This window comes from Merops nubicus, unplaced genomic scaffold (assembly GCF_000691845.1).
Source record: "Merops nubicus isolate BGI_N331 unplaced genomic scaffold, ASM69184v1 scaffold4615, whole genome shotgun sequence".
Taxonomy (NCBI): Eukaryota; Metazoa; Chordata; class Aves; order Coraciiformes; family Meropidae; genus Merops; species Merops nubicus.
The window spans coordinates 16901-27949 of NW_008607470.1; the positions used below are offsets into that span (position 1 = coordinate 16901).

Genomic DNA, 11049 nt, shown 5'->3' on the forward strand with positions numbered 1-11049 from the left:
TTTTTTCCCCTACAAGACTGTATTTGAACTACCAACACCTATAATTTATCTTCCCAAACCTTACATAGGGTTAGAAGCGCTCTCCTCAGGTAAGCCAAAATTTAAGTAGTACAAAATTAATTTAAAACCACTGTAAAATTATCTGAACCTTGTACAGTTGTAGGTATGCATAAAATACAGCTCGTCTCGTGGTGGATGGAGTAAAAAACCAAAATAATTCAGTTTACTTTTTGAAACATAACTGCTTCTTATTTCATTTCTTTTTATTAGATCACAGAAAATACTGTACCATTCACTGTACTGGGTATTTGAAGAACTGGCCTCCTAATGAGGTGGGAGTAGAAGAGGAAAATGATGTAGAGAAGGACAGTAGTAACTTTAACTGTCTTGTTGCAATTGGGAGGTTACATCCTTATATTGTTCCACAAAAGAGTGGAGAGATAAAAGTGAAAGCAACAGAATTTGTTACACGATTTGCCATGGATGGAAAATTTGTTTATGTAGATCAGCGGTAAGCGTTTTGTTCCTTAATGAAGAAAAAATGAAAATGACACCATTAGTTAAATTTTCTATTACTTTCTGTCAGAACTGTAGTTTCTCAAGCAGGATAGAATTTTGAGGTGCTGTACACAGGAAGCAGTTCTTTCTGAATCTGAGTATCTATCTATGAGAATCTGTAAGCCTTTGGTTTTTTTTTTGTCACACATGCACTTGCTTTTGTACATTATGTTTTATTGCCCTATAGGAAAAGTTGAGCTAGCATGATTAAAGTATGTTGTAAAATGCACTCAGGTATTTGTCTATTCAAAAGAAAAATCTCAAGTTAGAGCTTCATAGCAATGCATATGACTTAAGTAGTAAACACTTCATAAAAAATTATTACTTCTTAAAATCTTACTATTTGGAACAAATATATTTTATCTAAATGAGGTACTAAGTTATTTCATTAGAAGTGAAGGCTATGTTCCTGTCTTCTGAACTTTCTAAAACGTTTGTTGCACAGACAGTCTCCACTTTGCATTTTGAATTTCATTGTTGTCGCTGAAAGCATTTTATTTCTTTCTTGTCTTTCATCTAAAATGTAAACTTAAAACTATTCCTTAAAGTGCCACAGCAAAATTCAACTACTCAGCTTTTTAATGACTCCTAATGTGTGATCAGTACCCTAACTGACTAATAGGAAGAGCTAATGATAATTTTTTTGTATTTTGTGTACACGTTTGCATGAACACAAGTGTCTGTTTTGTTAAGTGCTTTCATTTTCTGCTTTATCTGGTACTGAAGAACACAAGCTTTGCAATTGTTTGAAACTGCTGTAGTTCATGTTTTTATTTCTAACAGTGCAACAGCAATTTTAGGTTATCTGCCACAAGAGCTTCTAGGAACTTCGTGTTATGAGTACTGCCATCAAGATGATCACAATCATCTAGCTGAAAAACATAAAGAAGGTACAAAATAATTGGTATTCCCAGACTACTTACATGTAACTGCTGTGTGAAAACACTACAAATAAAAAAATCAGAATCTGAGAATTGATAAAACTAAACAATCTTAGCATTGTCCTTTTCTACATCTGCATTAAGGCATGCCTGCATAAAACTTGTAGTAAAAGCAGGGAGAAGGTTCTGTTGTCTTTGATCTTTGTGAGGTATAAAGACATGATGTTAATGCTTCTTTCAGCCCTCTCCTTCAATTCTTTATAAGAATGAGGAAGGAATCCTGAAGAGCAAATGTGCCCTAGCATATGGTTAAAGACGCCTATTATCAAAGTTTACCAAGTCAGGAGTCTCCCTACTAGTGGCTTGAAGAAACTTATTACTTGGGCTTTAATTAAAGATTAATATCATTGCTGAAATTATAGTTTGATTTTAGTACAGGTCCTGTCCTGTCAGTTGTTCTGGCATTTTATTTGCATTCCTGGCCATACAAAACCATATTTTGGTTTTATAATTCTATAAAACAGATTGTGTTTAACTTCATCTTTCTAAGTATAAATATGGTGATTACAACTTTCCTTTCTTATTTAGTGTTGCAGAATAAAGAAAAAGTATTTACAAATTCCTACAAATTTAGAGCAAAAGATGGAACTTTTATTACTTTAAAGAGTCAGTGGTTTAGTTTCATGAATCCATGGACCAAAGAGCTGGAGTACATTGTATCAAACAACACTGTGATATTGTAAGTAATTAATATGAATCCCCATGCTATTTTTTGTCTTTATTACAGTTAGCATTAACAGAGGGAAACCTGTTAAGTAGCAGAACAAGACTAGAATATATCAGTACTGCACAAAAAGTGATTGAGTAACCTGCAAAAATATTTTTTTTTGCATTTACCATTACTTTTATTTCAGGATTAATTTGTGGATTTGACTCTGAAAACTCTATTTCCCAATAGGAAAAAAGAGATGAAAGAGTTTCTTATTAAAGGAAGAAAGGATCTTTTCTTAAAAAGTAGATAAGAATAAATGGAAATCTGAATTTAATTCTGGTTTTCCTTCTGACCTTTACAATACTCCATGTCTCAGTTGACCTAATTTTAAGTGCTACCCTACTTACCATCTGCCAGAATGTGGAGAAGCACAGTTGATAGATTGTAGAAATGGAAGGCAGGACAAAAATATGTTCTCAAAGTGGATTGCAAGGGAAGAGTCTGGGAGACAGTAAATGTGTATGTAGACTTTTTTTTTTTTTTTAATTTTTGGTTCTTCTTTTTCGTTCTCTGTGCCTTGCAATGGAGCTATAATTTGCGTTGTTCTGATGATACTAAGTATCTTTGCCAATAACTGAGTTTTTGTGAGGAAGACAGAGGGGATTTGAATTCCCTTAAAGCAAGTTGTCAAGGGGGCCTTTTACCCATTCTGTAGCTGATTCATGTCTTAAATCAACATCATCCACCTATTTTGCCTATGTTCTTTTTCCTCAAGAAGGTGGAGAAGAGCAGTTGGGCAGCAGTTGTTGCTGCCCAGTAACAAAGGCCACTTTTTCCTGCCTTGGGAGCATCTGCAGCTATCTAGAGTAGGGCAGGTAAGCAGCAGCTGCTGACAGAAGTTAGCCACTGACCTGTCCTTGTAACAGTTGTTTCTGGTTAACTGGTCTCCCTCCTACGAGTAAAAATGGCAGCCTTGTCTGTATTCCATGACAAGAGAACAACTCTTTTGGCCTTTCTTCTTTATTTGGAGAATAAGTGGAAACAAATATTTCACCCAGTGCTTCAGAAACAGTACAAAGGATTGAACGTTGAAATGTGAGGAATAACATTTTTTCATTAGTTTGAGGATGTTAGCTTTCAGTCTGTGTAAAGTATTGTAAAAGTCAAACAGATATGATGGGTTTTGCCTTTGAAAAATGTGCTGATGTATGTTTGTTTGGTTTTTAATTTATTTATATCTCAGAGGTCATAATGAGTCAGCTGAAGAACAGGTCCTCTACAGTTCGCAGCCTGCAGAAGGCAAGTGTTGTTTCTTACAGTTGTCACAGGTGCCTCTCCTGATCAATCATTACAATTTTAGCTTTGTTCAATCCAGGAACTTTTTTATTCTAGGTTGTTGTACAAGAAGGGATTAATTTTTTTTTTTTAAAGCTAATTCTGGTGACAATTTCTAGTTACAGCATACTAATTCATATTGTTCACATAACTGTGATATACAAGGGCTTATAGCATATTTTGTTCCTTCTAGCTAGGATTCTGATTGATAGGATATTGTGCTTCTGTCACAGACTCTTCAGAAAACCAGGAAAACTATAAAAAGAAATGCAACTATACTCGGAGTTTACCTATAGAATATAGGGTGATACTAATATCGATACATATTTTACTGCTCTGTATGGATTCCTACTTCTGCATGCTGTTTTATTATCTTGCTATAAGATTTTTTTAAGTTTTGCTTTTGAATTTGTTCTTTTTAATACTGATTTCAGTATGTGAAACATACAGGGTTTTTTTTCCTCATGTGTCATATTGTCTGTGGGAGAGGCTGGAGGTGGTAGTGATTAAAGTTAATTTTACTACTGGAGATCAGCAATTTTCACAAATATATGATTCATTTACATTTTAATTTCAAATAGGATTTAGAATATGCTCCCCTGTGAGTTAGTGCTTGAGAGAATTTAATTTCTGAAAATAAGAGATATAGTAAAAAACCTACTTTAAAATGAATCCTTGAGGTGATTTTTTTTCCTTGCTGTGCAATGAAATTGCTGCAAATTTATTTTATTTTTTTTTTTAACTGTAGATGCTGTGAAACAGTCTTTAGTAAGTGTACCTGGAATGTCCTCTGGAACAGTTCTTGGTGCTGGAAGTATAGGAACTGAAATTGCAAATGAAATATTAGAATTGCAAAGGTAATGAATGCTTGACCTCATACAATAGGCTTTTAAGTAAAGATAGAGAAGAGATATACATGATTATCTGGTGGTTGTTCAAGTTTCATTTTTAGTGTGTTGTATGTACAAAATATTTTTAGGTTGAGCAGTGGCATGACAGAACACTCCACTAGTGTTGATAAATAGTTTTGTTCTGGGCATGCAGTTTCTTTTGTTCCTGAAAATATTATTTAACTACGACTTCAGAAGTGTTACTGTGATGCAGCTTCTTCATGTGATTTTGAAATTGGTAGATAAACCATTTGGAAATGGAAAATCAGCTGTCTGTGAGCAGTGTCTGTGTTTTTCTGATAGCGTTGCTCTGCTAGGAACACTTTCCTTGAAACAGTCCCCAGTGGAGCACTTTCATAGCTTGTATTGTCCCTTTCCTGACTCTCCTGAATGTAGACTAAAGGGATAGCGCAATTTCCTCCCAGTACCCAGCTATAGATTAAAAGTAGTTCACTGTATTATTCCGAATGGGAGTTCATACAAGATTCAAATTGTGATTTAAAGATTGACCCTTCTAAAACTATATATTTTTAGCAGGCACACAGCATAGCTGAGGATTTGGAAGGAAGAAACAATTTTAATGTGAAGATATTCTTCGGTATTTCTTGTGTTGTGCACCCACAGCAGTGCCTGCCTTGCTTATAGAGGGAGAGGGTATTACTCTGTCAGTTACCATTATATCAACATTCATTCATTTAACAGCATTTTGAACAAAGTCCCTGAGCCCCCTAATTCCAGGACTTCAGCTTGCACACGCACAGCAAAAGTTTGTTTTCAGTCACAACTTTTCAGGAATTGAGGCTTCCTCAGAAAGTCCAACCATTTTTGTTAAGGTGAGATGTAGGATAATGGTACTATCATGTCATCAGCACAGGACAAGTCACCTAACTATTAGCTTTGGATAATGAAATCATCCTTGAAACTTTAGATCTTATACTTCAGGTTCAGGTAAAGGAATACCAAGAATTTTTTGATGTCTGCAGAGCAGTTTTCCAAGGTCCCATGTGGTTCTTTCCACTGGCACTTTTGCAACTGGATCTGACAGAGTAGTGATATTAAATCTCCTGTGAAGAAGTATACCAGTTCTGGAAACAATGGTAAAGGTATAAGGAATAGTTTTATATCATAGAATATCCTTGGCTGGAAGGGACCCATGAGGATCATATAGCCCAATTTCTGACTCTACATGGGGCAACCTAAAAGTTAAACCATACATCTACATGCGTTCTCCAAGCATTTCTTGAATACTGACAGGCTTGGGGTCATGATCGCTGGGGAGCTTGTTCCAGTGCTTGGCTGTCTTCTCAGTGAAGATGTTTTTCCTAATGTCTTCCCCTGATATAGCTTCAAGCCATTCCCCACATCCTACCACCAAACACTGGAGAGAAGACATCAACACTTCCCTCTCCACCCTCCTTTATAAGGAAACTGTAAACAACAATGAGGTCACCTCTCATGCACCTCTTCTCTAAGCTGAACAAACCTAGTATCGTCAGCCTCCCAGAAGTCATGCCCTCTAGTCCTTTCACTACCTTTGTTGCTCTCCTTTGGACACATTCTAATACTTTAATAGCCTTCTTATATTGTGGAGCCCCAAACTGCACACAGTACTCGAGGTGAGACCACACCAATACAGAGTCTTAAATCGCTTCTTTGGCTGGTTAGCTACACTGTGCTCAGTGTACCCCTGGATACTGTTTTCCCTTTTGGCCACCAGAGCACATTGCTTACTTGCATTGAGCTTCCCATCAACCAGACCTCCCAGATATTTTTCTGGAGGGCTGTACTCCTACCTTTTGTACGAAGAAGTGGTCTTTACTTTTAGTTGGAATTTTATGAAAATATGGAAAGACAGATACAATAAAATAATAATATGTTTGGTCTGTCAGTGCTGGTGATTCAACAGAAAATTAAAAGTTCTCAAGTAGTTATGACCCATGGCCTTTATTGATCTCTTTTGCTTTTTTGTGTTATCAAAACTTGGAGCAGGAGGATTTAAGAGAATATTTTCTCAGATTAGCTGTCTCATGCTTTGTCACAGGGGAGGTCTTGTGGGTTCTGCAACACACAGGCTATTTTTCAGATTCTGATGAATATGACTTGGTAAATCAACTAAACATATGATTTTAGGTTGCATTCTTCACCGTCTGGAGAGTTAAGTCCATCATGTCTCTTGAGGAAGTCATCTTCTCCAGCTTTAACTGTAAACTGCAGCAATGTGAGTATGTCACTGTCTGTAAATATCTGGAAAGTAAAAGGTTAATGTCCTATAGCTCAAAGCCTCTGTTGGAACCATGTTACCCATACTTGTGTTTTTTTGTGAGAGAATGTGTAAGGTATTGCCAACTACCTGGCAGCTATGAAAGTATTTTAAGAGATGTAAGAGTAGCAGAAATTCCAACCTCATTTACAGGGGCATCAGTACAAGCTGTAAGGGGCTGTTCCTGAGGCTGAGAGGGCTGCAGTCTCCACTCATTTGTTAGGTGAAGCTCTACAGATATGTTAAAGTGATTCGTGTGATGAGGACTCTTCTAGATTTGGAATTGCATTGAAACTTCTGCTGAATAACCATGACAGATTAAAAGTGTTTCTGCCTGTTAAGTGTGACAACCTAAATAGAGTATCAGATCTTGTTTTCCCTCGCTTATACTTTTAATCTTAATGTTCTTGATGACCCTTTTAAAAATTTATGCTGTATGTTCTCAGTTTTGAAACATTTAATATTTTTACTTCAAAGATATTTCAGTAGTCTTCTAAAAGTTGATAGAATATGCTGTCTTAGTAATCAAGTAGTGCTGGTAGCACCATAAACTTGTAGATATCATAGTTATTAACCACAGCTATGGAATAATTAACATTTTTTCCCTAAATATATTGTATGTTGTATATGGTGTACTCTATGAACAAACATTTACTTCTCCATCAGTACTTCTTTGAATGTGTATTTCTTTCAATGTAAAGACATTTTATCTTCCCATTGCAGTTTTCAATTCCTAACAATACTATACTGGACAAGGGATTGTTCTGGCTTCCTCCCTTTTTTGTTATCGGTTCTCCCTTGCCTTACCACAGGTCTTTCTCCCTAAGAGATGGTCAACTTACATATACTGAACTTTCTAAATCATGCACCATCTCATCATAAGGATAACTTAATTGTATAAATTGAAGGTTTTTCTTTATTCTGTGCTTTGGTATCCCGTTTGTTGCTAAAATCATTAATTTCCTATTAGGCTATACACAAGTCAGGCAACCCAAGAAATCTCTCCTGCTAAATTGCATGTATGTGTTAGAGGAAACAAATGAGGTGTATTTGGGTTAGGGTGATTTCCATCTCTTTTGTTGCTAGCCTTGTTTTTCTGAAGTGCAAAAAATAATTTAAAACTGCTTAGATTTTTATTCTGTTGGTAACAAGATGCAAAATAATAGAAAAGATCCAAGTTTATAATTCATATAGTTTAATGCATATAAAACGTGGTGGGTATGAAGGTCTTTTTGTTATCTTTTAGCTACAATGTGTTGACATTGGCAAACTTGATGTCACTGAGAATTTGTAGTTTATGGTACTAGACATGAAAAGTATATGCCACTACAGTTTGTTGTGCTGAATTTATTTGCTGAACATTGAATTAGATCCTCAATAAAGCAAATGTTGTCACTGTGAAGTACCTTTGACAGATGTGTAAGTAACATCTTTTATTTAAGCCAAGTCCAGTGCTATGTGTACTTCTAAAAAAAAAAAAAAAAATTATTTAAAAATGCAGTAGGTCTGCCTGTTGATGCTTTTTCTCTATTTAGTTCTTAATACTTTTACAGCAATCTATTATGTTTCTGTACCGCAATCATTGCGAATAAGTTTAGGGTTTAATTCTGTCAGAAATTCTGTTTAAGTTCTTTTACTACTTCTGTTTTTTCAGGTGCCAAATAAAGAGTTGATACAGTTATGTTCTTCGGAAACAGGAGTTTTGGAGACTTCAGAACAAAATCAGGGTGCTATTCCATTTCCCAGTAATGAACCTCTCCTCAGTAAGATTCATTTCTCTTGTGGGTATTTTGGGGGTTGCAGGGAAAGACATTTCTGATAAAAGGTGTAATTTTTGAGTGCGCCACTTTACAACCATGTATAAGTTGTAAAGAGATTTGTCTGCCTGAAGATGAGAGGACTCCTAAAAGTGTTGTTATCACTGTGTTAGCACTGGAAGGCAAACAGAAAAATTTGATCAGTGATTGAGTCTCATGACAAAAATAACACCCTGTAACAATAGTTCATCATTGTGTTCTCGCATACCACAGTTTTAATTAGGTACTTACTAGTTCACTCTCCAGAAAAGACACATGGGTAAGGAAGAATGTTTCAGTGAGGGAACTTGTTGTAATCTGTGAACTATTGTCCTTTCAGCACTTCATCTCTTTCTTAATAGGAAACTATAAATAGTCAATACAAACGGCTGCTCAAAATATTTCAGGAAGGGTGTGTTGTTTTGTTTTCTTTCTCCTTGTTCCAGCGTGCACAAAGGCAGCAGTTTGTCTGGATATAGGATTCCCTGCCTCTGTAATAGGAGAATGCAGTTGTATTATTTTCAACATAAAAAGTGAAGTGCTATAAAAGTAATGTTTATACTTATCGTGTATTTCAGCTCTTAGAAACTTTTTCATCTCCATCTTTTATTTTTGTTACTAAAGCTTTATTTGTAACCTATAGTTTTCTTCCAGTTTAGCTTTTTATATTTTAAAAAAAATCTTCAAATAAGGGTTTGAATAAAAAAAAAAATACAAAACCAACAACGTTTATCCAAAATAGGCAAGGAAGCATTTTTCATTGATACTTGAGCTCAAGCATTTTACCCTCTGTCATTAAAGGCAAGGGTGTAGTGTTGGTTTCTAGAGCTAACATGTAGTAACTCGTAGGGTTTCAGGAGTTCATGTAGCATAGTACATCCGATGACAGTTCAGGTCCGTGATCATGTTTCCCACTCAAGTGACATAAAGTAGAAAGCAGTTTTCTACTTCAGTGACACAAACTTCACTACATGGATAGAAGTTTCATAAATGAGCCATTGGAGCCAATGGGTTGGTAAGACTTAAGTTTTCTTCTTAAATCAAGCTACATGTCTTTATAACTGTCTGTGGACAGCCATTATTTCTATTGATTGATTTTTATTTCTTAAACATTTGCCTCGACTTGAAATGATGGTGCTGTTTCAAAACAAACTTGTTTTGAAAGATACCTTATTGTTCATCCTCTGTACTGCTTACTTTAATGTTTCAATAATTTTATAGGTGGTAGTTCCCAGCTGGATTTTGATGCAATATGTGAAAATGATGACACTGCTATGACGGCTCTTATGAATTACTTGGAGGCTGATGGAGGACTTGGAGATCCAGCTGAACTCAGTGATATACAATGGGCTCTCTAGTTTTGCTTTTTCAAAATAAGAAGGAATGTAAAATCCATAATGCACAACAACCGTACATCCTCAGTACTGTATTATAATTTTGTAATGTTTCATTTGAATTCATAGTTACTGTCTATAGATTTCTAAAGACTGAAGCCTTGTTCAGAGAGAGTTCCTGCTGCACCTAAGGAAAGATGCAATATTTTTTTTCATGATGGGGAAACCTTGAAATTTTAATACTGAACCATCTGTAACTGGAATGCTTAAAACACACTACTATATTTTTGCTAAGAAGCTTTAACTAAAAGGTACTGTGCAATGTACCAGAGTATTTTTTCTTAGTTTTAATGCTTAGACTTTTATTTATTGTTATTGTTTCAAATGGTAGAATATTGATTATCTGTATTCATTTCTGTAGAATCTACTGTACTTACACAGCTTAAGGATATTTGTAACTATTAAATTTTATTGAAATTATGATTTGCACACACTACAGTTGTAAAATAAGGTATTGTGATTCCTTGCCCTTTTCAAAAGTGCAATTTTTGTAGTACAAAGTGAAAATAAAGCACACAGTTCTGGGTAGAAAGGATTTGAATTAGATCACCAGAACAATCAGAAGATCATTTTCTGAGAAAAATAGTCACTTCCTCAGTACTCAAACATGATAATGGTGTAAGAAAAGAGCAACAAAATCTTTTACTATTTTTTATTATTTGTAATGTCTTACTAGAAGGGCAGTGCATAGAATCTGAGAAAAGTAATGCTGTAACTCTAATAAAGCACCTTGTTCTTATCACTAGAGAAGTTTGGATAGATTCTTTGTTTCAAAGTGAGGCTAGCACTGTCTGTTAGTACAAAAATCCTAAAATTCTATAGTATCTTTTTATAGTTTCCATATTTTTTTGAGAGATTAGGGTGATTTTTCTATTGCTCGTGTCTGTGACTTTTTACAATATGTGTAATATAGAGCTGTCTGTAAGTAAATGCTATATAGACCAATCCTCTTTTGGGGGACAGCTTTTGCAGGAATTGTATCACAGTTACAGCAGATCACTCAAGAACGTGGCACTTAACAGGTTGTATTAGAACACTATAACATTAATATATAAGGTGGATCTCTTTATCTCCGGTATTAAAGGTTTAGACAAATTTTTATATTTATTATATATCATAAAAGCATAACTTTTCTTTTTATTTAATTTGGGTAATGAAAGCATTTGAAGATAGTTGATAAGTTTGCAGCCTTTTTGCAGGCACTATATGGTTAAAACCATCAG

The 11049-nt window shown here is 35.1% G+C and overlaps 1 protein-coding gene across 1 annotated transcript in view; it reads left to right on the forward strand.

Annotated features, from left to right (window-relative positions):
- Positions 1 to 10069, forward strand: part of ARNTL2 (aryl hydrocarbon receptor nuclear translocator-like 2) — a 24920-nt gene extending 14851 nt beyond the window's left edge. Inside the window, exons 9-16 of the mRNA XM_008939935.1 lie at positions 271 to 511; positions 1342 to 1448; positions 2028 to 2178; positions 3395 to 3450; positions 4235 to 4343; positions 6507 to 6594; positions 8291 to 8399; positions 9654 to 10069. Coding sequence (XP_008938183.1) covers positions 271 to 511; positions 1342 to 1448; positions 2028 to 2178; positions 3395 to 3450; positions 4235 to 4343; positions 6507 to 6594; positions 8291 to 8399; positions 9654 to 9790 — 998 coding nt within the window. The 3' untranslated portion in view covers positions 9791 to 10069. The remainder of the gene's footprint in view (positions 1 to 270; positions 512 to 1341; positions 1449 to 2027; positions 2179 to 3394; positions 3451 to 4234; positions 4344 to 6506; positions 6595 to 8290; positions 8400 to 9653) is intronic.
- The last annotated feature ends 980 nt before the right edge of the window (positions 10070 to 11049 follow it).